The sequence below is a fragment of the Castor canadensis genome, chromosome 6, assembly GCF_047511655.1.
Source record: "Castor canadensis chromosome 6, mCasCan1.hap1v2, whole genome shotgun sequence".
NCBI classification, from domain to species: domain Eukaryota; kingdom Metazoa; phylum Chordata; class Mammalia; order Rodentia; family Castoridae; genus Castor; species Castor canadensis.
The window spans coordinates 77,313,257-77,339,889 of NC_133391.1; the positions used below are offsets into that span (position 1 = coordinate 77,313,257).

Here is a 26,633-nt window from a genome sequence, read left to right on the forward strand (position 1 = left end):
TGCACTGAATGGCTTAAAACTCTGAGCATCAAAACCTTACCCTGCAAAGCACTGCTGTAAGTGCTGGGCTAGTAGAATACAAAGTCAAGGTCCCCGCTACCAAGGAACACTGTCTTTGGGGGTTAGTAAGGTCTAAGGGCGGTGAGGGCAGTGTGCAGAGCAGCCATAGGGGAGGTTCTGGAGCTCTAATGGTGAGCAAGGTGTTGGAGAAGTATGGTAAGGACCACATAAAGGATGAGAGAGGTGAGGGTGGGCAGCAGAGATGGAAATGAGGACCATTTCTCCCCCCAGATACCCTCATCTTTGAATGGCCACCTGGCTGGTCCTTCCCTTTCAGTCATGGGGCAGGGGTGGGAGTGGGGAGGGATGTGTGTGGAATGCTCCTTGGTCCCTCCCACCCCATACCCTTAAACCACATCTATGCTATTGAACTTGGGCTAACATCCAGAAGCCAGGGAACAGCAATTCACAAATTCATTTATTGAAGTCATTAGCGTTGACTCAGAAATCATTTTTTTCTAAGTCTCTCTCTTGGAGAAGCTTTTAAGACTCTTAAAATTGGTTAATGGAGAGTTTAAGAGATGAGGATGGAGCCTCAGCTTTCAGCTCCTCCTGCTCCTCCTGGCCTTCCCCAACATACTCAAGGGCAACAGTGATGAGATAGTCCACTATCTGCTTTATTAAACACTCATACATTTCTGGCTCACCTTTCCCAAATGAGGACTCTTAATCTACACTCTCTAACTCCAAGACTCCAGGTAGCCAATCTCCATTTACTTCCTCATATCAGCAGGATGATAAGGCTTTCACATAAAGTGACAGAAAGAACTGGCAAAATAGAAGCCAGGGTAGAGAATCATGGGCATCACCTAACTCTGGAGGACCAGTGAACACGTAGGTCTTTCGAACTGAAACACTCCACTTCAATCCTATAAAGTATAAAGACACACACCACTGCTCCTGATCAACAGCTGAGGAAACAGTATTATGGAGTCAGGTCACCACTTCAAGGTGACATGGCTAGGCAAGCAGCAGAGCCAGAACCTTGGTCTTCATGTACTTTCCTTTTAAGGTGCTGGGAAGGTACTTGAGGTTTTTGGGAAGGTAAGTTGAGAACTGGCCTCTTCTTTGGGACTCAAGTTGTAGTATCGCTGAGAACTCACAGGCTCCATCTTTAGGGCTCAGGAGATCTGGAAAAGTCAAGCAGACACACACATATAGGCATTCAAGAAAGAAACACATTCCAGGGGTAAAAATGACCAAAGTACATTATATGCCTGTATGGAGACATAATGAAACCCCTTTGTACAACTAACATATGCTTATTAAAAACAAAACAAAACAAAAAAAGAAGTCTTTGCTCCCATTTCCTGAATGAGGGCAGGAAACATTTCTCTCTCTGTCCTCCCCACCCTACCTTGTCTGTACTTTATCCAGTTATACTAAAATAAATCCTTGCTGGGGTGGGGAAAAGATATTCCTCCCAGATCAAAGGTGGAATGAAAGCAACCATGAATATATTGGGGTCAAATGTCACAGCTACTCTCAGGGATGACCTGACTTGGGTGTTTTCCACGTTTCAGCCACTCATGGAATAATCTCCATGGTTTCTGCCACCTCTCTGGAACCCCTTCACATGATGTTTTCCTTTAAATTGATTCCCGGGGTAGAGGTGGGGAGGAGGTGGCCCACACAATGTATATACATGTGAGTGAATGTAAAAACAATAAAATTTAAAAAATATATCAATTCCTTTTTTTTTTTAAAGTTAGCTTTGTAAGCATGTACAAAAAAATTACAGGTCAATACGCTAGTCATATTTGCATACCACCTAAAATCCTCTTGTGAACTACCAGAGGCACACACACATCAGATGTTGGCAAACAATAGTTAAGTGTGGGGAAACTGAGGCATGGGGCAGAGACAGTAAGTGATTTGCTCAAAGGTAAGGCTAATGTAAGGAAAGGATCTCTGGATTGTCCAGTAATTTTTCAGAAGTCACTGAATGAATCCTTTTGGTAGACAGACCAGAAAAGACTGAAAATGTATTTAAGGATCATCTGTGAGGCTAAAAAGTGGAGGAAAGGTCAAAGTCATTGATTAGCCATACACTTTATATAGTTGGGCACCTCAACTATTTGTGGAATTTCCACTGTGGCAGGAGATATTGACACCCTTTTTTTTTTTTTTTTTTTTTTTGTGGTGCTGGGGTTTGAACTCAGTGAGTCACTCCATCAGCCCTTTTTTGTGAAGGGTTTTTTCGAGATAAGGTCTCGCGAACCATTTGCCTGGGCTGGCTTCGAACCATAATCCTCCCGATCTCTGCCTTCTGAATAGCTAGGATTACAGGCATGAGCCACTGGCATCCAGCCCTGACACCTTATTTTTGTCATGCAACCTTCTGCCCCCTGCTCCCTGAGACATCAGCAACTGTTTTATCTCACCTTAGCCAAAACCAAGTCTTACGAGACTCCTTTCCAAGGAGGGGAAAGCCCTGCTGGGGACTCCAGGGCTGGTGCCAAGATGCCCACTTCTGCAGAAGAGACCGAGGTTCCCTGTGCTTGAGGCATGGGGGAGGCCTGCGGTACCTCCCAGCAGGGTGTTCAGGCTGCACAGGGAGGGGCTGGAGAAAGACTTGAGTCCTGTTACTGCCAAGTGGCCAGGCTTTGGGGCTACAAGAAGAAGAGAGCAATGCTTACTTGTGGGACATTCTCAGATTCTGACTTCAGAGCAAGGACTTCCTAAAGGACCTGGCTCCCCCTAGCAAAGTCAACCCAGCCCAGCCCCAGTAACTCATGGGTAAGCAGGGCTCTCGAAGCCCTAGAACAATGAGCAGCTCAGACAGCCTCAGGGCATTGGTTCTCCTGAAGAGCACAGAGAACCAGAGTAGCCATTTGTTGAGTACCTACTCTGTGTCAGGCTGTGCCAAGTCCTTTTATTTTTTTGCATATCAAAGATTGAAGCTAGGCCTCCACATGAGCAAGCACTGTACCACGTGAGCCATGCTCCCAGCCCTTTGGTTTTTATTGTGCATTTGAGATAGGGTCTCACTAACTTTGCCCAGGCTGGGCTCCAACTCAAGATCTTCCTGCTTCCCTGTCTTGAGTAGCTAGGTATGCATCACCACTCTTGGCATAATCCTTTTTTATTTATTTGCTGTTGTTTATTTATTTTTATTATTATTGTACTGGGGGTACACTGTGATAGTTACAAAAGTTCTTACAATATATCATAGTTGGATTCACCCCCTCCATCATTCTCCTTTATCTCCCCCTCCCCCAATTCCTGGAATAGTTTGAACAGATCTCATTTTTCCATTTTATTTATTTGTGTTTTTAAAAAGTTTTTATTTATTTTTATTTTTGGAGGTACCAGGGGTCAACTCAGGGCTTTGTGCTTGCCAGGCAGGTGTGCTATCACCTGAACCATTCCACCCCTTCTATTTTATTTATTTTTTTTGAGACAGGGTCTTACTATATAGCCAGGCTGGCCTAGATCTCTCAACCATCCTGCCTTAATCTCTCGAGTGTGGGATTAGATGTGTGTGCCAACACACCCAGTTGTGCTAAGTCCTTCATTGTTCTCTCAGTCCTTACAACAAGCTAATGAGTCAGGTAGTACTATTACCCTGATTTTTAGAGGTGAAGAAACTGAGGCTCAAAGACATGCTCAGTTCAATGACAAAGGTTAAAACTCAGGTTTGTCTCACTTAAAAACCTATGCTCTTAACCACCGAGGCTGAAATGACAAAGAGACCAGGGGCTACTACTACCTGCCCCCCTTGTCCGTCACAGCGTACTGAGTTCAGAAAGAACTTCATGACTTTGGCTTGCATGTTACCTGCTTCCTCCATGGAAAAAAGGGTCTGCAGCCTTTTCTGGGCAGGCTCATTTCCCAGAGCAGCTGACTGCTGGTAACATCTCATAGCCTCTCCCAGATTTCTCTTTACACCAAGGCCCTTCTCATAGCAAATTCCCAAGTGATACCTGCTCTGTGCATCCTGAAAGAGAAAATGGACAGACATAAAGACACATGAAGGAATGAGGAACTAAATGCTTGGCCAGGAAGAAGGTAGAGTCAGGCATGCTGGGGCTTCAGTCACACAGGGTTAAAGCCCAGCCCTGCTCCATTCCAAGGGATCTCAACCATGAAATGCCAGAAGCCCAGGGTCTGCCCAACCCTGAGGAGAGAAGGTCCTCTGCCCAGGCAGACACCAGCCAGAGTGGTAGGGGGGCTTCTCTAGTTCACTAAGACTGGATGAAAGAAAGCAGCAATAAAAACTCAGTCCAGTATGGAAAACTTGGCACTCAGGCGTCTACCTTCTCCTGAAAGAGCAGGAAGCTAGGATGGAGGATGGTTTCCCAAAGGCTGTCTATGGCTTCCTAAGTCTCTCCCTGAGGTGGCAGAGAAGGAGAAATGACAGAGCAAATGTTCCTCAACCTTTAAAGGCTATGCCCTTTGTCCACAGCTGTGTCCTCTCCTCTCACAGAGAACACTGCCTCTCCTCCAAGAAGTGAAACAGGTAGGTGTCAGGAGCTCAGCCTATATAGCCAGCCAGTCTGAGCTCCAGTCTTGGCTCTGCTTCTTACTAGTTGGGTAACCTCAGGCATGTTACTTTACATGCCTTAGCTTCCTCACCTATAAAGTGGGGATGGTAATACCACTACCTCATGAAGCTGTCATGTTACTATGTGAAAAATGCTTACATTCGTGTTATTATTATTATTGCTTGCATCATTAAGCTCTCCCTCTTCACTGGAATATTTTCATCATATTCAGTCTCCCAACTTGAAAAACAAAACATTCTGTGGACTCCCTACCATGGTCCCATTTCTGTTCTACCCTCCACAGTTGAACTTGTGCTATGCATTCTTTCCTCACTTCTGTAACATGCAGGCCAAAATCTCTGCAGTAAACACAGTAGACTCAGGGCTACAGGCCTGGACAGAACACATGGTGGGCATTTTAAGGCTAACCACCCACTCCTGAACACACCCATACAGACAGTTCCTGATAGGTTAGAAGAATGTGAAGTCTGTGTCTTAACACAGTGCTCCATAATGAGTGACATACAAGGAAGAACAGACATAGTGCCGGGTACTGGTTGGTGACATCAGTCCCCTTTGACAGTGACAATAGATACTTCAGGCAACAGAGAATAGACAAAGAAAAGTATCCCAATGCCCAGGAGTTCAATAGCGCTATCAATGTGTTGGCCAGAAGATACAGAGAGGCAGTAGTCCTTGTGCAGGGAAATTACAGTGCATGTACATTGCTTGCTCTAACTGAGGACTACCAGCTTGGGTTGTTTCCAGGTGAAACTGAAAACACCTAAGGTCTAATGCATTTGAGGAATCCTGCAAACTACAGAGCATCTTCTTGGTGCTTCACATGACATAAAGCTCTGAGATTTCCTGTACTACAAATAGCCATTTAACTCAGTGCTTCCCAAACTCAACTAACCATCTTTCTCCTCCTATTACTCATGAAGATCCCATGGAACTAATGCCCTGTGGAACAAACTCTGGGTGATTATGCTGCCTGAATGCCAACACACCCAGTTCTTCACCAACCAGATATCCCTCTCCCTGCAAACTGCTTGCTGTGTCTGACTTTTCCAGGCCACCACCACTTGCAATGATACACTAGTCATGGAGCTTACAAAATGTGCTCACACCCGTTACCTCAGATTCTGATCCTTCCAACAACCCTGTGAGGGAATAGATGGGTAAGGCAAGCATCATTATAACAATTTAAAAGATGAGAAGCAGGTGTGAATGAAGACGTGGCCAGTCCAGTAGTGTGCTGTGAAATGTTTAACAATGGCTGGGTGGGGAGAAGCCCTGCTTTGCAGCACTTAGTGATGTCAGAGAGTACATACTCCAACCACAGCTGATTTTAAGCAACTTTACACCAATGGACCTTCCCAGGTTCACAGTAAATCAACAGGAGCTAAGGCTTGAAGTCAGCCCAAGGTTCCTAGCAAACAATACCCTAAGCAAAGAACTCAGAGCCAGTTCCCAAGTCTTTTCTTAGTCAGAATTCATCCCCAACATGCCCAGATGTCAGAGGTCTCATACCCCATTGTTGGCTGCAAGCCAAAGATAATTCACAGCTTTCTGTTCATCCAGGTGTGGCTCCTTAGTGAAAAGCACCCCGAGGAAAGCTTGGGCCTATGTTCAAGGAGGAAGGAAAAAGGCATGTTGGTCACTTTCAGGCTCTTTATGCCCTAGATACTTAGGACTAACCCCACCAACAGCACTCACCTCTCTTAAGCCTGAGTCTGCAGCCTGCATCAGCATGGATAAGGCCCTCTGCTGCTCAGGGTGCCATGAGGAGGCAGGGTCTTGCAGTAGACACCTGGCATAGCGATACTGAGCCAGACTGTGGCCTTGGCTGGCAGCCAACTGGTAACAGAGGATTGCCTGAGGCAAAGGAAGAAACACATAGTCTGCTGGTACCTCTATAAGTGCCTTTTCTTTGAAAATTTTTAAAAATAACTTTAATTAAATAATACAAATCATTATAGATTAGTCAGAAAATATAGATAAAAGCTAAAATTATGGATTGGAAGCATAAGCTCAAGTGGTAGGGCACCTGCTTTGCAAAGGATGAAGCCCTGAGTTCAAACCCCAGTCCCACCAAAAAAAAAAAAAAAAAAAGAAAAAACACATAGGCCAAAAATTAAAAATGTAATATAAGGCTGGGCACAGTAATATATACCTGTAATCCCAGTACTCAGGAGGATGAGGCAGGAGGATAAGTTTGAGACCAGCCTGAGCTACATAGTGAGATCCTGTCTCAAAAAAATAAACAAAAATCGAAGAGAGAGAGAGAAAAGAAAATAATAGAAACATAAAACCCCAAGAAACCCTGCTTCCTAAATAGCATTCTCTATTAAAATTTTAGTGTATACCTTGCAAATTTCTTCCTATAGATATGTGTTACGCACACATGCATCATATACCACAGAAAGAGAGAGAGAGAACTGGATCATACTAAGCTACTTGGGAACTGGAGGTGCGGCTCAAGCTCTAGGTAGAGTGCCTGCTTTGCAAGGGTGAAGCCCTGAATTCAAATCCCAGTTCTACCCCTTGCCCCTCCAAAGACCATTAGTTTATGCTATTTTGTAACTTTTTTTAACTGAACAATATACCATGAATGTCATTCCCTACCAATATAGATGTAGCAAATCACTGTTAAAGCCCACACAGACATGATGAACCAGTTCCCCACCACAGGGACTCTAAGTTGCTTTCCCTTCTTTGGCCTTTATATACAATTCAAAGGAGTACATTCTTGTATATATCACCTTTGTGTACTTATCCTATTTTTTTTTTTTTTTAGAATTAATCCATTTATCAAGGAGCTGTTGTAGGCTCTGAGGGTACAGCTGCAAAGAAGAAAGGCAAGTTCTTTTGAGTCTAAATTTCTAGAAGTTGGGAGCTTCTTGCTTCTCTCTTTCTCTCAGGTCTTACTATGTAGCTCAGGCTAGCCTCAAACTCTCAAACCTCCTGACTCAACCTCCCAGGTGCTGGAATTATACACAGGCACCACCACACCCAGCAGGAGCTTCTTTCTTATGTTCCCCTCACAGCCGGGCTGCTACCAAGTCAGGGAGCACAGTGAGACTTTCCCCTTTCCCTCCTCACTGCTCATTTCTGGAGATCACTGGACAGCTCAGCCCCAAGGCTAGGCCTGGAGGCAGGGTAGAAGGGACAATACCTTGCTGAGGTCCCTGGGTGTGCCTCTGCCATGCTCATGACACAAGCCCGCATTGTACTGTGCTTTGCTGTAGCCGCGGTCTGCGGCTTTCTGGAAATAAGAAAAGGCTGCTGTGTAATCCCCATTCTTCATGTTTTCTGTCCCTGTAAGAAAGCATAGGGCATAAAAGTCATAGCTTTTTCTGTGAACCTCTGTTCCCAGTGAGACACTCACAGGTTCTCCATCTTATCCCAGGTTTTCTCCTTTATTCTTTGCACTGACATTGGCATGTATTTCATCCTCTAGATATCTCACTGGTCACTGTGAATATCTCTATTCTCTAGATACCTCACTGACTATCAGTGGACACTGCCCTCTTGTAAACCAGTCCTGCTCCGGGCAATAACATTCCCATCGCCCTTTGGGAAAAACCCCTCCCTTGTCCTGTCATCCAACCTTCCTGTGTCTTCCCAACCCTCAGACTCTTGGACTGGAGGCATGGCTCAAGTGGTAGAGTGCCTGTCTAGCAAGCGCAAAGCCCTGTGTTCAAACCCCAGTTGCACCAAAAAAAAAAAAAAAAAAAAAAAGGCCAACCAATGAGACTCTCTTAGGAGTCCTAATGGTGATCAGTTTGGGTCAAGGAGAGAAAATAGCTCTTGTAAGTTTATTCTGATAGCAGCAGTCTAGAAATACTGTCATCTGCTGCCCCCTGAGTCTCCGGGGCTTCCCTGATTCTAGTCCTTTCTGAGGCTTCACAGGTCAGGAGATCCCAATAGATTCCTTGAACTTTTAGCCAGAGTAGGTTTGGGTTGGGTTGCTTCTAACCAATGAACCCTAACTGACACAGTGATATTGTTAATCTTGTCTTATGAGGAAACTGGGAGCAGGAATATAAAAGAGCTGGGGCTTGAATGCAGGTTCATCTGACTCCAAAGCCTAGGCTCTTTCCATTGCCCAAGTGAAAGGAAAACAGGAAAGGTACCAGGCATTGCCAGTTCTCAACTCTGCTCAGACTTGCTCTGCCTGGGACCCTCTTTCACCTCCACATCAACCTCCCATCTTGTTTCTGCTCTAGAACCTTCAGACCACACTCAGGCTTTATGACGTTTTTGGAATTTTCCTAATATACCAAGCCTTTGTCTATGAACTAATCTGTTCCAAGAGTACAATACTGTCTTCTCAATTAGACTGTAAAATCCTAGAGGCAAGGCAGGAAAAAGAACGTGGGAGAAATAACTTTGCATAGGGTGAAAGCTCTATATAAATGCAAAATACAATCATAGCTTATGCTGCCTTTGTGTTCTGCCACAGTGCTTAGCACTTGAATAAATGAATATATGAATGAAGGAACGGGCAAGAAAATTCTGAGAAGAGCCTGCCCAGCAAAATCACAAAAAGCTAATGAGGAAGAAGCCAGGCTCCATTCAGCTGCTGGTGAATTAGACTCACTTCCCTGCTGCCTGAAGCTCACCGTCCAGGGTTCAAAGAGCCCTCTGTCCTTGGGGAGAAAACTAGAGAGGGCAAAGCATCTTGCCCTGCCTCCACTCCCCACACTGGCTCCATCATAAACTCTGATCCCTCCTCTCTTTTGGTCTTCTCTTCCTCTAGCCTTAACCAACCACCATAATGTTTTGCTTAGGTGTCGGAAACAGTCCCTACCTGGTCTTCTGCTTTTCCTCTAGCTCCCTTCAATCCAGGATGGTCTACACAACAGCCAGAGAGATCTTTGGAAAAGTAAATTGGATCATGTGACTAACCCTCTTCCTGCTCCAATGGCTTCCTGTCTCACTTAGGAAGTCCATACTCTACGTTGGTTCAGACGGCCTTACCTGATCTGGCCTCTGCCTACTTCTCTGATTTCATATCCTTCTATTCTTCTTGTCATCTCTATGCTCCAGTCACACTCACCTTTTTTTGTTCCCATAAATAAAACACGGTGCTGCCTTAGGATCTTTGTACTTGTTGCTCCCACTGCTTAGAAAGCTCTTTCTCCAGATGGGAACAAAAGTGGCTTGCCTTTGTCAATCAGATCTTAGCTCAAGGGTCTTCCTTTCAGCAAAGTTCCTTGCCCAAGTTACTAAACATCTTTTGTTTAATTTCTTTATAACACTTACCATCATCTGAAATTCTTTTTGATCTATTTCCCAACTTACTGTTGTTTTCTCCTCCAACTCACATATGGGCACCGTGAAAGTAAGGACCATGTCTCGCACCTAATATAGGGCCTATCAAAAGGTTACTGACTGCTCAGTAAATGTGTTCTGAATGAATCCCAGCCTTTCACCCACCTGCTAACTAGACCGTCACAGAAGCTGCAGGGAATCTGGGGCTCCACATTAGAAAGCCTGAAACATGAACCAAGTCACAGTAGAGCCAGGACAAATGGTAAGAGTGGAATGTGGAGTTTCCAGACATAGGTTAAGAGTTTCCATTCATGCACTTGATGGCCTGCTCCAAACCTCCAGTTTGTTTCTTCCTAAGTGTAGCAGAGAATGCCAGTGTCTTCTAAGATATAGCAATTTTCAGGTAAGCACATGAACATTCAGCTGAAGACTACATTTCTCAGCCTCCTCTGTAACAGGTGTTGCCCTAAGTCTACACTCTGGCTTCTGAAACTCAAGTGCAATTTCCAGGTCATGTCCTTAAAGGGAAGGAGTGGTCCTATAGCTTCCTGCCTTCCTCTCCCGCTGGCTAGTATATGCAATGGAAGGCAGGAGCAGGAATGGCTACACTGGACCTCAACATGAGAGTCAGACTACAGCCTGGAAGAACACTTGAAGAATGGGCCCCGACATCACTAAGAAAACACATACCTAGGAGAAAATAAAATCTCTCTCTTTTTTTTTTTTTGGTGGTACTAGGGTTTTTGAATTCAGGACTTCATGCTTTCCAGGTAGGTACTCTTACCACTTGAGCCATGACCCCAGCCCTTTTTTACTTTAGTTATTTTTGTATTGTGTCTCTCACTTTTTGCCCCACGCTGACATCAGACCTTGATCCCACTACTCCTGTGTCCCATATAGCTGGGATTATAGGTATGCACTGTCATGCCCAGATAAAAATGAAATCTCTTGTTTAAATATCCCCCTGACACACACACACACACACACACACACTGTATTCCACCTTCCCTACACCCTTTCCATTTTCCCTTGAAGCAGTCTCCCCACCCCCCAGTTACCCAGGAAGTTGAAAACGATGGAAACGCTGAGCTGGAAGACTTGCTGGATGGAAGTCACAGCCTCCTCCAGGGGAAGAGCTTGTGATTTATCTTGTTCCTGGGGAAGACACATAAAGATACATCAAGGGATGGTTCAATCACAACCTGCCCTGGGGAAGGTTATAGGAATAATACCTTCTTTTCACCAGGGGGCTGGGGCTGGCCTGGCTTTGCCTTGGACTTGAAGTCACTGCTGGTATGCAGGAAGCCCAAATCATTGGAACCTACAACAGAGAGGCCGGCACCCAGCCAGGACCCAGGAGAAGAGATCGCATCTCCTTTTCCCCTTCTCTCCCAGCTTCTCCATCCAGTACCCCAACCAGGATCCAAAACAGCTCTCAAATGTCCCAGATGGTATAGGAGCTTACAGGAATGATGATTTTATTATCCAGGAATATACAGCAATAAAGGTTCATCTGCCCAGCCCCCCTGCCCTTGTTTATCTCCCATCCCACCTTCAGTCTCTGTCCTCCCCCTCTTCTGCCTAAGAGGCGAGGCCTACCTTCTTCAGGGAGGTCCTGAAGACTAGCTGCCCTCAGAGAGCTGGATGAAGGGAGGCTCCCAGGCTGAGTTGTGGGTTCCTGCTGGCCCAGCCTGGGTTCCCTGAGGCCAGTGCTCCTGGGAGCTGGGCCCTCAGGGCTGGGAAGAATGTGCCTCCGCAGTGCTGGAAAGAGCCAGCAAGAGGATCAGGTGAGAAGGGGAGCAGTTCAGGCTGAGGGGCTTGACAGTCCTCCCTGAGGTTTTAGAGGCCAAAGGAAGAACTCTAAAACTCCTGTGACACCTCCTTCCCACTTTTCCTCCTGTTTCCTTTGCTGGCCTGGCTCCACTGAGGTCTCCCAGGGCCCATTTATGTTGACCTCCTGTCCAAGCACAAATCACCACTTGGCCTGAATTCTTGCAGTAGTAGGGAGGCTTCTACTTCATTCACTATTGTAGCCCTGGCTCTAATCATAACACTGGTAATGATTAGAATCATGATAACAACAAGAAATAATTATCAAGTTCTTATAAGCACTGATCTGAGTCCTGGACACATATTAACTTATTTAGTTTTCCCAAGAAATACCTATGGTAGGTTTTATTATTATGCCATTTTACAAATGAAGAACCAAGACACCAGGGAAGTTAAAAGTGACTTTTTCCAGGACACAACACTAAGATGCAGCAGTTTAGGGGCTCAAACCCTTACAATTTACTTCAGAGCCTCAACCACAAGACTATCTGGCTTCTGTACCATGGCATATAATACATACTCAATAAAGACTCATTTACTGCCCAGAGCTGGTGGCTCACACCTATAATCCTAGCTACTCAGGAGGCAGAAATCAGGAGGATCATGAATCGAAGCCAGCCGAGGCAAACAGTTTGCAAGACCCTATCTCGAAAATACCCATCACACAAAGGGCTGGCAGTGTGGCTCAAGGTGAAGACCCTGAGTTCAAGTCCCAGTACTGCAAAAAAAAAAACAAAAACCAAAACCGACTCATTTTACTGATGAGTGACTGAACAGTTGACCAGAGAATGACCTAACTGGTTGAGGGTTGGGCAGGAAGCCACACCTAGGGTCTAAAGTAGCCTGGATCTGGAGGGGCTCCCTCCCTAGGAGGTGATGGCAGGACAGGGAGGGGCACTGAAAGGCAGGTGTAGCCTGCACCCTGCATGGACAAAACTTCCCCACACTCCCCTTCCTCTGTCTTCAGATAGGAAAGCAAGGAGTTGCTAATGGTTCTTTTCCTGAGGTGTGGCCAGAGATGCTTCCTGGCCCAAAGTCCCAGCCCAGACCTCTTGCCCCCAGGACTTAGAACTCACAGGAGTGTGGGTGCCACCAGGGAGGGAAGAGGAAACGGTGCAAAGGACTATGCCAAGAACGTTCTGCTCGCCAAGGTCCTGCTGGCAGGGATGCGTGGAAATGGATCTGCCTTGCCAGGTGCAAGGCCAGCACAGCTAGGGTGCCCTGGGAAAGACAGCACATCAGGGACACAGTCCCTACCAGTCAGTGACTTCAGATGCAGTCAGCTCAATCTTACTTCTTCCAGAAGCCTTTCCTGACTCAGGTGGGACAGCTCCCCCGCCACACACTCTCACAACACCTGACCTTCTCTGCTCTTCATGTGCCTCTCTACAATTCCTCATCTAAGGACTGTGGTCCCTGTTCATCTCTAAGCCCAAGAAATGCAGTGACCACACATGTGCTGCTCACCAATGTATCCCTGGGTGACCAGCACGGTGCTAAGCTATAGTAGGAGCCTAATAAGTGCACACTGAACAAAGGCATCAGATGATGCTAAGCAAGCAAAAAAGATGCTGTGGTAAGTTGGGGCTTAGCCACAAATGCAAGGTCAAGTCTGAGTTCCCCACGAGGCTCACTCTCCAATCTGTCCCAGCCCTTCCTTCCCCTCAGTCAAGTCACCCTACCAGGTAGGGACTTGTTGAAGGGGTTTCTTCTCTGACAGGTCAAAAAAGACCTGATACACCTTCTATCTTAGTGACTGTTTGGTTTTCCCTCTCTTCCTGTGTTGTACTCAGGGAGGGATGTCCCAATATTTATTTGTTAGGCAGGCACTATGTACCACAGCAAATAAGACAGATAGTCTCCATCCTCATGAAGTCTATATCTTGTGTTGAGAGAGAAATAGAAAACCCAAGTACACCAAGAAATAAATATGGTAACTAGCAATTATGCTAATCTCCAAGAAGGAAACAAACCAGGAGATTATACAGAGCATAAGAGGGACAAGTCAGGAAAAGCCTCCCCGTGTGGATGACAGGGGAGCTAAGGTCAGAGGAAGACAAGGCACCAGCATTGTGAAGAACAGGGACAATAGCCATGGCACTGGGGAAAGCTTGTGTGTAGGCCCTTTCAGATGGGCAGTAGTTACAGAGCCCAGAGATGGTATCAGTACCTCTGGAGCCCAGTTCTCAGCTAAAAGGAATCGCGTGTGGGACTGTCCTGGGGCTCAGACCTTCGGCAAAATACAAAAATACTCCCCTCTTCAGGGTATGTTATGACTCTAGTCCACAGATACCCAGAGAGCAGTGACCCTGTTGTGGCGGCATCCCAAGCTCAGCTCTACTGATGACACCAATTTGTAGGTAAGAAAAGTGAGGTTCTGAGGGGTCAAGTCACTTGTGCAAAGTACATAGTGTGAAAGTAGCAGGCATGAGATGTGACATACATGGGAGTGTTGTGTGTGTGTCAACTTTATTCCAATACCTTACACGCAGAAGCTCTATATGGAACTTTGCCTGCAAGGTAAAGACTCGGCCCTATTAGACCTAGTGTTTGCAACTGGGCATCTGACCTTATGGTATGGATCAGATTCAACAAATGTTTATTGAGCAGCTATTATGGATTAGCTATTATGCATGTATTAGGTGCTTCTACAAGTGATAAAACCTGAACTCCGGCATTCAGTTCCTTCATTTAACAGTTGTGGGAACTTAAGCATGTCATCTAACATTTCAAAGTCTGAGTTTCTTCTTGTAAAAAATGGAGATTACATTTCCCTTGAAGAGCTCTGTAAGTACCAAACAAGATAATGTTTATATTAGTAATGCTATTTTATCAGCTATTTATGAGTACTTATCATATATTCCATAAAAACAAGAATTGTATCTATCTTTTTCTCTTCCATGTCCCTATTGCCTAGTAAAAATGCCTGGCACAGAGAAGGTGTTAAACAAATGTTTACTGAATGAAATGAGGAATAAATACACATCAAGGGTTAGAGTGCCCATATCTCCATGAATATGTTCCAGTGCCACAGGCTCCTCACTGTGTAGGCACAGTGATGGCCTTGCCCTATTTCTAGACTAGGCTATTCCATTCAGAATCACTGTCACCATATGAAGGTAAAGGACAGGTTGGGAAGGCTTACCCATGAGATGACATCCCACAGGGTGTTCGGGGAAACACGTGCAGACATCCACTGGAAGGCATCCTTCCATCCATGGGACTTCGGGTCCCTGCTCCTGCCTGGGCCTGACCTACATGATGCAATCAGAATGGCTATTCAGTTCCATCTAAAATGGGGCAAAGGGAAACTGGGGGAGAACACAGGTGGTGGAATGGCAGTGTCTCACCTGTCAGAGTTGGACACAGGCACCAGCAAGGTGGAGGGGGTTGCCTGAGGCCCATCTGGACTGGTGGGCTTGGGGGTCACCCCCCGGAGATCAGGTCCCAGCAGACGGGGAAGAGCTGTGCAGAACCACAAGGATCAGTCACTTTAACAGGAACAGGCCTGAGGCAAAGGTAGCCCTAACAATCTTCCCCCCCTAACTGCAAGAAAGCCTTACCCCGGGAAACCAGGAATCACTGGCATTTGCCTGTGCAGTGGTTTTATTATTTTTATTTGTTTTCGCAGTGCTGGGGATCGAACCCAGAGCCTTCTACATTCGAGACAAGCACTCTACCACTGTGCCACACCCCCAGCCCCTGCAGTGGTTCTTAAGCAAGGGTACACTTGTTTAAGTGGCTATTCCAGACCAATAAAACAGCAGTTAGGATGCCCCGTATGAGTGACAACCTTTGCTGGACAACCACACATCCCCCAACATACGGCGCGCAGCCCCTAAATCCCTTCCCCCTCACCAGCTTCTACGCCCTGGCCTCCAGTCCCTTCGTTGACGACTCCTCTTCCTGGCGCCCCACCTTCTTCTCACGTTGCCCCCCACTATATCTCAAATTCCAATGGCTCTTCTTGGCTGTAGCCCGCCTTTCTCAACTCTAGCCCCGCCACCGTTGCTTCGGCGGTTGTCCCGCGCCGCCCCGCCTCCACTTCACAGTCTCTGCGGCCTCCAGACGCTCGCGGTTCAGATGCTCCTTACCTCGGCCCAGGAGTCCCGTCAGACGCCACATGCCGGGGCCGGCACCACCGAGCGCTCGCCGCTGAAAAAGCAAGGCCACACCACGGGACAGCAGTTTAGCGCGGCCGCGGCTCCGTACGAGTGTGGCCGGCCGAGTCCTACGCAAGCCCTCAGCCAGCCAATTAGCGAGGAGCGCAACCGGAAGGACGCGCTCAGCGAGAGGAAGTGGAGCGGGGGCGGGGGAGCGATTTGCGGTTAGCCGGGAGGAGGGCGCGACAAGGACAGTGGGCTGTGGGCCTAGCAAGAGCATCCTTTGCCGCCCCTACCGGAGCGGGGAGAGCGCGCCGAGCCAGCAACCGCAGGTGGCGAAGCCGAGCCCCGCAGAGCAGAACCTTGGAGAAATCAGGCTGGAGCAGCTTCGGTAGAGCAAGAGGACCCTGCAGACAGACCCCGTAGAGCCGCCCAAGGGGAACAGGCTGCCCAAGCCCCGAGGTTTGGGGGGGGGCGGGGGGCGATGTATCCAGGCTCAGTGGGCGCCCGAGGCCACCTGATCGGCTGTAGGCCTGAAGAAAAGCAAGTCAGATGAAATGATCAAACAATCACAACAGGTTCTTCCCGGTCTGACAGGCTGAGACCTTGAGTTCCTTTCAGACTACCTAAAAGGATTCGCATGTTCTTTTAATCACAGCCCTCGTGTGCAGACTCAGCCAATGTTATTTTTTGTAGGGGAGGAAAAAAAAAAAGTCACCCTTTCACCACACAAGAGTCCATACAATAGAACTCACATTTAAATGTAAGATGTTCAGACTTCCTCTCCTCTTGCCCCAGATCTGTGCATTTTAATAGGGATGCAGTTCTCTATCTGGGGTAAAGGTGTACATTTAGACCCAGGCATGTGGTGTGAAACTTTTGTTAAGCAATTTTTGAGCCATATGTCAGCCCCCATCCTAAGATCTGAGAAGTCAGGTGGATAAAGAACACTTGTGGACTCCAGAAATTCATGGTCCAGTAGTTTTAAGAGTGGATTCTAGTACCATACATCTGGATTTAAACCCAGTTTTCTAATTTCCTAGGGTCCCTAATCACACCAAGCCCTTCTAATAAAATGGGGAAAATAATACCTCATGTAATTGTGAGCCTTGAATAAAATAATACGTTACAAATATTTAGCATAGGGCTGGAGGTGTGACTCAAGTGGTAGAACGCCTGCCTAACAAGCATGAGGCCCCTGGTTCAAGCCCCAGGTCCACCACCAAAAAACAAAAACAAAAACAAATGTTTTTGCATAGTTCCTGGCACATAGTAAGAGCTCAATAAATGTAAATTACCATTAATTACAATGGTGGTGGAGGTGAGTAGACAAATGAAATAGATAATGTTCTAACAGCACATGAGCACTTAGAGGATATACCATGGAAGGATGGAAATGGTTGCATTTAAGCTGGGCCTTTAGATGTGAGTAAACTTTCACGTAGAGAAGGGAGAAAGGCATTGAAAGCAGAAGAAACTAAATAAAAGCCCAGGAGTTTGAATGTTGGGGAGCTATTGAGAAGTATCCTTGCTTTGTGATTTGAAACAGTCACCTTACACATTTCTTGTGTTGCTGCCTCAAAATAAGTGTGCTGGTTTGGCTCTGTCCCTCCTGGGACTTCCATACCTTTCTTCCTCTCAGCCTGTTAGTTGGCTTCCTTCTTCAAGACTCTGCTCACAGCTTTTCAACTGCTTGAGCCCTCACTGTTCTCCAATCCCTGAAGTGCCTAATTTTTTACTGCACAGTTTAGCAGTAATTATATGTTATCCTGTTATTCCATTATCTCATTTGTGTAAGTCTAGTCTCCCCAGTTCTCTCCCTTAGGACAGGGATGGCATTTTCCCATATTGTGCCTCATACAGGGCTTGACATAAACTGTGTCAGCCCACAGAGTATATTCAAAATGCCTGTTGGACTTGACAGTACCCCTTGTACTGATGGTGATGACAGCTAAGAGCACCAGACCCCAATTATGGGATTTACTGATTTAAGTGGAGATGTATTCACTCCACATATATTTATTGAGGGCCCTCCCTATTTGAAGCTAGTTGAAAGGTTTTGAAGGAGAGGATATGGTTCCTGTCTCCATGTAAAAAACGATACTATGATTGGGCATGGTGGCCCATGTTTGTAATCCCAGCATTTGGGAGGCATAGGCAGAGGTATTAAAAGCTCAAGGCCAGCCTGGGCTGCATAGTGAGACTTTATCTCAACAACAACAAAACTGTTAATTATGGCATCTCTTGTCACCAGAAGTCTGAGAACATCAATAGACCACTTGAGTGAGCAGTAGATGGTGAGGACAGCTGGAATCATTGCCACGCCAGGTCACCTGTTCAGTATGCCCCGCCAGAGCACTGTCAGAAAGGTAGCCTTAACTGCCCAGGCTCCAAACCATCAGCCGTTCTCTTCTCCTGTTCCAAGTTCTGTGTTGTAGGATTGTGGCCCCAAATCAAGTTGATTCAATCCCTCTACAAAGGTAAGCTGCCTTACAGTGTATACCTATTGTCCAAGTACTCAGTTCATGGCCTCTTGTGATATGTTCACATGTCATTGTGTACCTACACAGTGAGTGTTCCAGACATTTGTTGTTGCTTTCATCTTCATAGACACTCTTAGTTTGCATTAATCAAACATACGACACCTTATTCAATGCTAGAAAATGTTCTGAGTATATAATGACTTAAAAATAGATGTGCTCCCTGCCCTCACAGAGGCAACTGTATCAAGGCAAACAAAGTCAGTAGGCAGGGCTGGAGGCATGGCTCAAGAGGTGGAGTGCCTGCCTAGCAAGCTCAAGGTCCTGAGTTCAAACCCTAGCACCATAAAAAAAAAAAAAACTTTTAGCACATATGAATAATAAAAGAAAAATGAAAAAAAAACAAAAAAACAAAAAAAAAAACAAAGTCAGTAGGCAATTAAAATACAGAATAGTATTTTTGTTATTGATTGCGGCATAACGAATACTCTAAAATTTAGTGGCTTAAAACAATCATTATCTCTCACAGGTTTGCAAATTGACTGGGCTCAACTGAGTAATTCTGTTGGCCTCACTTGGGGTCTCCTATGAGGTTGCAATCAGGTGGCAGCTGAGCAGGAATCACCTGAAGACAACCCGGGCACTGGAAAAGTGGGCCTTTTCTTCATGTGTCTCAGGCCTTCTTGTTCCACATTGCCTCTCCAGCTGGGTAGCTGAACTTCTTGCATTGTGGCTCAGAGCTTCCAAAAATACAAAAGTGGAAGCTGCTGGGTTTTATGCCTGGAACCCACACACCATTGCTGCTCCTGCACTCTGTTGGTTAAAGCAGGTTGCAAGACCAGCCCAGAATCAGTGTATGAGGGGAAGAAAAGGTCGTGAATACTGGAAAGTGTGGTTCTTTGGAGACCAACAATTTTGACAGTGGGGAATGTACCAGGTGCTAGGGGAACCCCCCAGGGGAGACCTGTACCCCAGCATGGAATTACTTGGAAGTAGCAGTATCCAAATCGACTAAATTGAATGATGAGGACTGGAAACTAGGCAGGGGATGAAGAGGAAAGGACCATCAGGCAGGGGGAAATGCTGGTGTAAAGTCCCAGGGAGGTGATGACAGCACAATTTAAGATCATTGTAGATACAGAAGGGGAGGGGCTGGAGAAGGCAGAGAATATTGATAGGCCTTTAGCCTGGAGAGATAAATGGGGCCAGGTCATACAGCCTCATAAGCTCTGATGATGTCTGGACTCTATCTACTGGCAAGGAATACCTAGGAAGAGTTTTGGTAGGGAAGTGACCAGGCCAGAGGATCCAAGACAGGCCATTGGCTACTGCGGGATAGACTGGGGAAGGTCAAGTCCTGATTTTCACTCTGTCTCTTCTAGGCCAGTGACATCACTTTCATCACTGAGAAAGCTGAGTGATTGCCTCAGCACTGATACCAGTTCTTTTTGCTTTTTATTAGGGGGAATTTTTGTTATAAAACAATGCAAGCTCTCCTGTACAAATGTTTTGTTTTGTTTCATTTATTAAAAAAAAAAAAAAGTTGCAGAAAACCTGCCTGGTAGGGATCTGGACATGAGGTTGGTCAGGTGGTCAAACAATTTATACTTAAGGGTGAAGTGTGTTAAGGAAGACACGCTGGCAGGGAGCATGCCAAGCTCAGTGGATCTGACCCCTCAGATAAACAGATAAATGAAATTGAAATTATCTTTTCATTACCAATGAGCAAATAATGCAGGGAAGGGCAGAGAAGATCACTTCCTACTGTAGTAAGAAGTCAAACAGTACTAAAGGTTTATTCCAAAAAGCAGCAGACCTCTGCTACACACTCTCTACCTTAGTCCTGCTCCCTAGAGACGACCATTTGCAACTGTTTGAAGTGTCAGCAAGCAGCACAGAAGAGCAAGGGCTCTGGAATTGGCTGTCTGGCATCCAACACAGCTCTTCTACTGACCAGCCAGGTTGGTCAAGTTAATGATAATATCTTTTCCCTCATTTTTCTCATCTATAACATGGTAATCATAACCTTCTCATGAGATAAGACAGGCCATTGGATGCCTCTGGATTTCTCCTGACCTGCACAGTGACACATTAATAGTCAATGAATAGTAGGTACATATGATGAAGAAGGATCTAACTTGAAAGCTGTGGTACAGTTGGACATTTGTCTCACACTATACAAATAAATGTAAGGGATGGTTATGGTTTACAGGAAATGACAAAAACATAGACTCAGTTAGAGAGGTCTGAGTTTTTCCTTTGTTCTAAGGCCAAATTGTTTGTTCTCAGTCCCATTCCCTTCCTGTTTCTCCTCAACCCCCTGCCACTATAATTATCCTGATTCTCATGTCAAGGCACACTCTCTTTACTAGGTTTGTTTTTTTTTTTTCCTCTGCCTATGAAATCTGCATAGGCCTTTCCTATCTTGGGGGTAAAGTCTTTTGCTTGGTTCTTCAGCCTTTAAGCTACCATTCTGTTTCTTTCTGTCTACAGCCATATATTTTAATTAACATATCTGCTGCCTCCCATTTCTGCTCCCTCAGCCTGCTTTCCAGCTTCCATTCTTTCTGCTGCAGGGTCACTAGAGGCACTAAAGCCACCTCATTAAACACTGTGGGGAGGGGTGGTGCTTTGGACCCAGAGCACTTGACCCTGTTGACCATCCATTCCTTAAACCTTACATACAAAATCTCATCCTCATCCTGCTTCCTTATTTCTGTCTGTTGTATCATTTCCCCCAAGCCATCCAGGGAGGAAATCTTGAATTCAGGGTTGGCTCAACTTCCCTCTCTGTCCTCTCCTATGGTAGTTTTTTTGTTTTTGTTTTGTTTTTTTGAAACTCATTGAAGCTGTCTTTCAAACGTTTTATCAGAAAACTGAAAGATGGTGGGGGGAGGGGTGGAGGGAAGGTCATCTAATGGACCCCAAAGGCAGGATACAGCTGTAACCTAGGAAAGACTAAAACTGTGGCGTCAGGAGCCAACAAAGTCCAAAATCCTTCTGGATTTCTCCTGATCTGCACAGACACCTCAAAGGTGTGAGACATTCACATACCCAGCTAGTCACCAGGTCCTGTAAAAATCACTTCAAGGCCCTTGAATCTGTCTCCTCTCCAGCCTCAAATGCGGCTTGAAGTACAGTCATATTGAATATCCCTTGTTTACCTCTTGATCATTTTTGTCTTTGTTTCTTCCTCCTTCTGACCCCTATGGCAAGCATTACTCAAATTTTAGTTCTCTGTATTTTGCTCTTTTCTGGAACTCTCTTCTGTTTTGTTGACTCCTGAATGAATATAATGGTTAAGAACTTGGGTTCTGGAGTCCTGACGGCCTGGATTTGAATCCTCAACTACTTTCTGGCTGTGTGAATTTGGGTTACTTGAATTTTTGAGCCATAATACCTCATCTGTGAAATGGTGTGCATATAAGTGCTTAGTTAGCACAGTGCATGCTACACAGAAAGACTCAACAAATGATGACGATGATCAGCCTTACCTTTGTCTTTTTTCCTGAGTTCTTGACCTATACCACTTGCTAGCCTTTTCCATTGGATGCTCTGTTGGTACCTCACATCCACCCATCAGAATTCTCCAAATACAGGAGAAGATGCAGCTTTGAGAGATGGAAGAGGGTGGGGGACCTGAAAACCATTGGTGGTCTCATCAGATCCTCAAAGGAAAGCCCCATTGGCCGTGGGTAGGCCTCAGCAGAGAAGAATTTGAACAGCTGAATCTTGGGATCCAGGAGGGCAGGCAGAGATGCCACTGGAAAGCACACGAAGGATGGGGATCCAACCTTTAAAAAAAAAAGCTGGGGGTGGTGAGAGGAGAGGTAGCAGAATCTACAGTGCTTGGAGTGGGTGAGAAAGGTGAGAGCAGCACCTTCAGGGTGTCATGCCAGGCTCAGAGTGGGGCCTCCCTCCAAGACTGGGACTTGACAGAGCAGAGGCAAGAGGTGGCTCCTGTTTTTAGCTGAGTCTTTGCAGGTCTCCCTTTGTACCCTGTGAGCATTTCTCATCAGGCCTCATGTGTAGAGTAGGAGTATAGCTTTCCCTGGCCCTAGAGCTCTGCTCTTTCTGCCTGCCCTCTGCTCCTGGGTGGTGGTACTCCTGCAAGGGTAACTCATAGGGGCAGCACCCCCTCCCACGGAGCTTGGGGGGGTGGTGGAACAGGGAGGGCAACTTCACAGCTGTTTAATCACAGGCAACTGTAGCCAAGAAGCTCAGAACTCTGGCTCTGACTCAGAACCTGCTCCTGTTTGAATCCCACTTCTGCCATTACTATCTTTGTGGCCCTAGGCAAGTTACTTCTTTATGCCTCATCTCTACAATAGGGATAATGATAGGCCTATCTAATGGTTGTGAGTTTTAATAAGATAATATCAGGAGAGCACTCAGCTTGGGCCTCCGTTACTACCTAGAACCAAGGGTCCTGTTCTTACTGAAACAGCTACCTCCATCTCTCCCCCACCCACACACATGCCCTGACCACTGTCTCTATCCCATCTCTGTTGTCCTCTGTTCACATGTCCACTCTGTCTTTGGACTATGTGTGCTCTTAGGTCAGAGACAGAGCTGTATGGATCTGTGTCCTTGGCCTAGCACAGGATCTGACATGTAGATGATTGTAATAGACAGTTACTATTGAAAGGAACTGGCAAATGTAAGAGACCCTCAGGCCTCAGACTCCCACCATCCACTCTGGGTGTTTATCAAGGCTTAGCATCACTGTCCTGGGAACTGGAGATACTTTAGGGAGTGCAATAGCTTTTGCTCCTTGTCTCATGGAGTGAACTGTCCAGGGGGTGATGCCCATTAAGCATATAACAAAATAAAAATGATACACTTCAATTAGGAAGCTTACAAGTAGGAAAAAGCCCAGGCCACTATGACAGCACAGAGCAGAGAGATGACGTTTGGGGGAGACAGGAATCAGAGGGTTTCCCAGATGCTATCACAAGTAAACTGAGGCCCAAAGAAAGGGCAGGTTGGGTTGAAGTAGAAGGTGAAAAGAACCTTCCCCACAGAGGGAACATACAAAGGTCCTCAGGCAGAGAATCAGACTGCTGGGTAGAAGGGAAGATTAAGGTGGTTGGAAACAAGTGATGGAAGGAGTCAGTGACCTCTACACCACCTCAGAGCTGTGAGTCTGGTTCTGCAGAGCCTTGTGGGCTATAGTGAGAATATGAACCTTTGTCCTAATGATAATAGCTAACATTTATACAAAAATTTTATGTATATGTGCATTATGCTAAGTACTTTACATGTTTTCTCATGTACTTTTCACAACTCCTCTAGGAGTCTGGTGCTATTAGTTCCATTTTACAGATGATGAAACCCTGACTCAGGAAGGTAAACTTGTAGTCAGTCACACAGTTGACTGTGGCTGTCAGGATTTGAACCTAGACATCAGGACCCAATTCCTTGCCCTCCTAACCCCCGAGTTGCCTGTATAAGAGCTAAATGTAGACTTAGATGTGTACTGCACGCTACTCCATCACCACCCTGATTCTCTCCCTCCCCCATCGGGGAGCCCACGCACCAGTGGGTCCCGGGCAGATGAGGTCCCCGGCTGCGGGATGGGCCGCCTGGGGAAGCCGCTATAGAATCGCCCACATTGAACCACTATCCACATGACCGCCCCGGCGCCACTGAGCCGCCGAGCGCGGCCGCAGTGCGGTGGGCGCTGCCGTGTGCGCGCGTGCACGCTGTCGCCGCAGCAGTGAAATCTGTAGGCGTGCGACCCCGGGGAGCAGCCCCGGGCAGGGCAGCAAAGGGCGCCTGTGCGCGTCCGGCAGGGGGCTCTAAGTCCCCGCGCTCCCTCGGCTGAGCCTGCAGCCCTGCAACCTGCATCACGTCCCCTCCAGCCTTGAGGGAGAAAGCAACGCTCCTTTTCGACTAAAAGCGACTATTTTAAATGGGTTTCATTCTTCATTTCTTTCTGTCCTCTCCCAGGGCCAGAAAGAGGCAGAAAGCGATACCGAGAATCCATTCCAAACGAGCAACCAAGAGGAGACGCGGCAGCTCCCAGATGTTGATGTTTTGTTTTTTGACATAAATCTTTGCACTCATATGGGAGTTTTCATTGATTCATGTTCCCATCTGCTGAATTTCCTTTTATTTATTTAATATGGCTTTTTGGGGAAATCTCGCTCCGAAGCTCTGGAGGAGCATAAACCGTGGCAGTCGTGCACCCCTCCTCCCTCCTCCAAACCTTGGCTGCTGGGGGCAGGGAGATTCGGTGGCGTCCTGCAGGGAGGGGCTGCTCGCGGTCCTCGCTGGGGGTGCAGGCGCTCCATGCCCGCGGTAGAGTGGCGATTCTGCTTCTTGGGCTTGCTAGGGAAAGCAAGCATAAGAAAAACAGGTCCTTCCTGCTTAGCAGCAATACCGCATTCCCTTCGTGCTAAAACTCTTCATTTCAACAACTTGGATATCAGGAAACATCTAACAGTAGATGTCTATATTAAATGTGATAGTGTATCTCCTCCCCCACTCATTCCGCAGCTCTCCATCCTAATAGTGATCCACGGGTAATTACAGACTCTAACGCTGGAGTCAGTCTGCCTGGACATGAATCCTGACTCTTGCTTTCTATAGTGAATTTCTGAGCCAAGTTAACTTCTGGTAGCCTTGGATTCCACATCTGTGATATAGGAATAATTGCTACCTCTTTCTCAGATACATTTTACAGGAGGCTGAGACTAGTTAAGAGATTTGCCCAACTGATCCTCACCCAGTTCTATCACCTCTTCCACCCACCAGTTCCCTCACTCCAGCTGCTCTAGCAGGTTTCTAGGCTAGACCATCTGCTGGCAGAGAGGGGTGCTTTTTTTTTCATGAGGACAAGAAAAGACTAGGATTAATGATTCAGAATGACTGACACTTTAGAACAATATCCGTTTGAACCTGGAATGTCAGGCCCAGATTCCTAAGGGACCTAGAGTCATCTCATTTAGTCTCTTACCTAATCCATGCAGGCCTCCCTGAAAGGCACACAGAGCTCAATCTTTACAAGGCAGCCTCTTCTTTTGGGAGATGCCACTAGGTATTAGAGGACAGACCACTGAATGTAGGAAACCACAGTTTCCACAGACCAGGCCCCTGTGGTTGTTAAGGCTGTTATACAGTCTGAGTAGAATGGAGTTTCAGAGCGCACTTGAATTGTGAAGCTATTCTACAGCACCATCCTTTGTGGGGCTACATCCTTCCCTATGGCATATTCTACCCAGTCCAACCCTCTCTGCATGTACTGCATGCATCTCTCCTTGCTGGCTAGACAATAGCTGGATACAGGATACTGGTTTGTTCTAAGCTTATCCTGTCTTGTGCACGTACCCTTAAATTCTGCCTCATGCTATTTTCTAGGACTGCCATGCATCGTACACAGGCATGATGTCTTTGCATGTGCTTAGTACCTTAAAGGAGATAAGTCCTCAAAATACTTTTAGTGAAGAAAATTAGATGATATAAGAGGACACTTTAAGCCAGGCTCTGGTGGCTCACTGCTGTAATCCTAGCTACTCAAGAGGCAGAGATTAGGAGGATCATGGATTAAAGCCAGCCTAGGCAAATAGTTTGGGAGACCCTATCTCAAAAATACCCAACACAAAAAGGGTTGGTGGAATGGCTCAAGTAGAAGAGCACCTGCCTAGCAAGCATAGGATGCAGAGTTCAAACCCCAGTACCGGCAACAAAAAAAAAAAAAAAGAGGGCACTCACTTCTGTGATTGTTGTGATTGCCCAACGATCAACTAGGATGAAAACATTGACTTCATCTAGACTACTGCCTGAAGTATCCTCGGGATTTCCATGATTTATCCTTGAGATTGCCATGACATAGAAAAGAAGAGGAAAATTATTAGCCAAAGTAAGCAGGGAAGAAATAACCCCAGAAACAGTGTAAAATGGCTAGTTACCTACCAAAATCCACTCTCCGCTCTCCATGGTAATAGAATTGAATTGGGACATGGCTGTTCAGCCGGGTCTACATTTCTTAGGCTCCAGTGTAGGTGATATGGTCACATGACTTAGTCAAGAAGTGATACAGAGCCAAGCTAAGTTCATAAAATTTTACACAATCTTTAAACCTTGCATATACTCCCACTTTCTTACCAGCTAGATCTCAGACTGGGAGCAGTTAGCCTCAACCATGTGCCTCTACAATAAGGTGGTAAAGCCACCTGGATTTCTAATGGAGGTATGGAACAGGACTGCCTGCTAAGCTAAACCACTCCTCTCAGATCATGACGTGAGAGAAACATCCACTTATATTTGTTAAGCCACTGAGTTATTGCTGGCTTTCCAGTTATACCAGTTGACTCTACTTTAGTTAAAGGAGAAGGTAGATAGTTAGTTGGTCGGATCATGGGTTTTGAAGTAAGATTGATTTGCTATAT

The 26,633-nt window shown here is 46.2% G+C and overlaps 1 protein-coding gene and 1 long non-coding RNA gene across 3 annotated transcripts; one reads left to right on the forward strand and one right to left on the reverse strand.

Annotated features, from left to right (window-relative positions):
- Nucleotides 1-465: 465 nt before the first annotated feature.
- Dele1 (DAP3 binding cell death enhancer 1) lies at nt 466-15,910 on the reverse strand. Of its 2 annotated transcripts, none has more exons than XM_020156052.2 (13): nt 15,752-15,910; nt 15,008-15,122; nt 14,803-14,911; nt 12,734-12,878; nt 11,427-11,588; nt 11,060-11,148; nt 10,886-10,982; nt 7,726-7,868; nt 6,267-6,425; nt 6,081-6,173; nt 3,841-4,000; nt 2,445-2,672; nt 466-1,190 (listed from the first exon to the last, which is right to left on the reverse strand). In XM_020156052.2, exons 1-12 carry the CDS (start codon nt 15,780-15,782, stop codon nt 2,446-2,448), a joined length of 1,530 nt encoding a protein of 509 aa, XP_020011641.2. In that variant the 5' UTR covers nt 15,783-15,910; the 3' UTR covers nt 466-1,190; nt 2,445. The 2 variants fall into 2 exon arrangements, with proteins under 2 accessions (XP_020011641.2, XP_073932878.1); XM_074076777.1 differs by lacking the exon at nt 15,752-15,910 and adding an exon at nt 15,516-15,709.
- A 64-nt stretch (nt 15,911-15,974) lies between these two features.
- On the forward strand, nt 15,975-24,316 carry LOC141424138 (uncharacterized). The gene is made up of 3 exons (XR_012449035.1): nt 15,975-16,151; nt 18,015-18,240; nt 24,193-24,316. It is a non-coding gene; the product is annotated as an uncharacterized lncRNA (long non-coding RNA).
- The last annotated feature ends 2,317 nt before the right edge of the window (nt 24,317-26,633 follow it).

Coding starts and splice junctions, on each gene's coding strand:
- Dele1 (XM_020156052.2), bottom strand. CDS start 15,782: ATGTGGCGTCTGACGGGACTCCTGGGCCGAG. Junction 12,879..14,802: donor TGTGGGATGTCATCTCATGG/GTAAGCCTTCCC, acceptor TGTCTTTCCCAG/GGCACCCTAGCTGTGCTGGC. Junction 6,174..6,266: donor CAGACTCAGGCTTAAGAGAG/GTGAGTGCTGTT, acceptor CCTTGAACATAG/GCCCAAGCTTTCCTCGGGGT.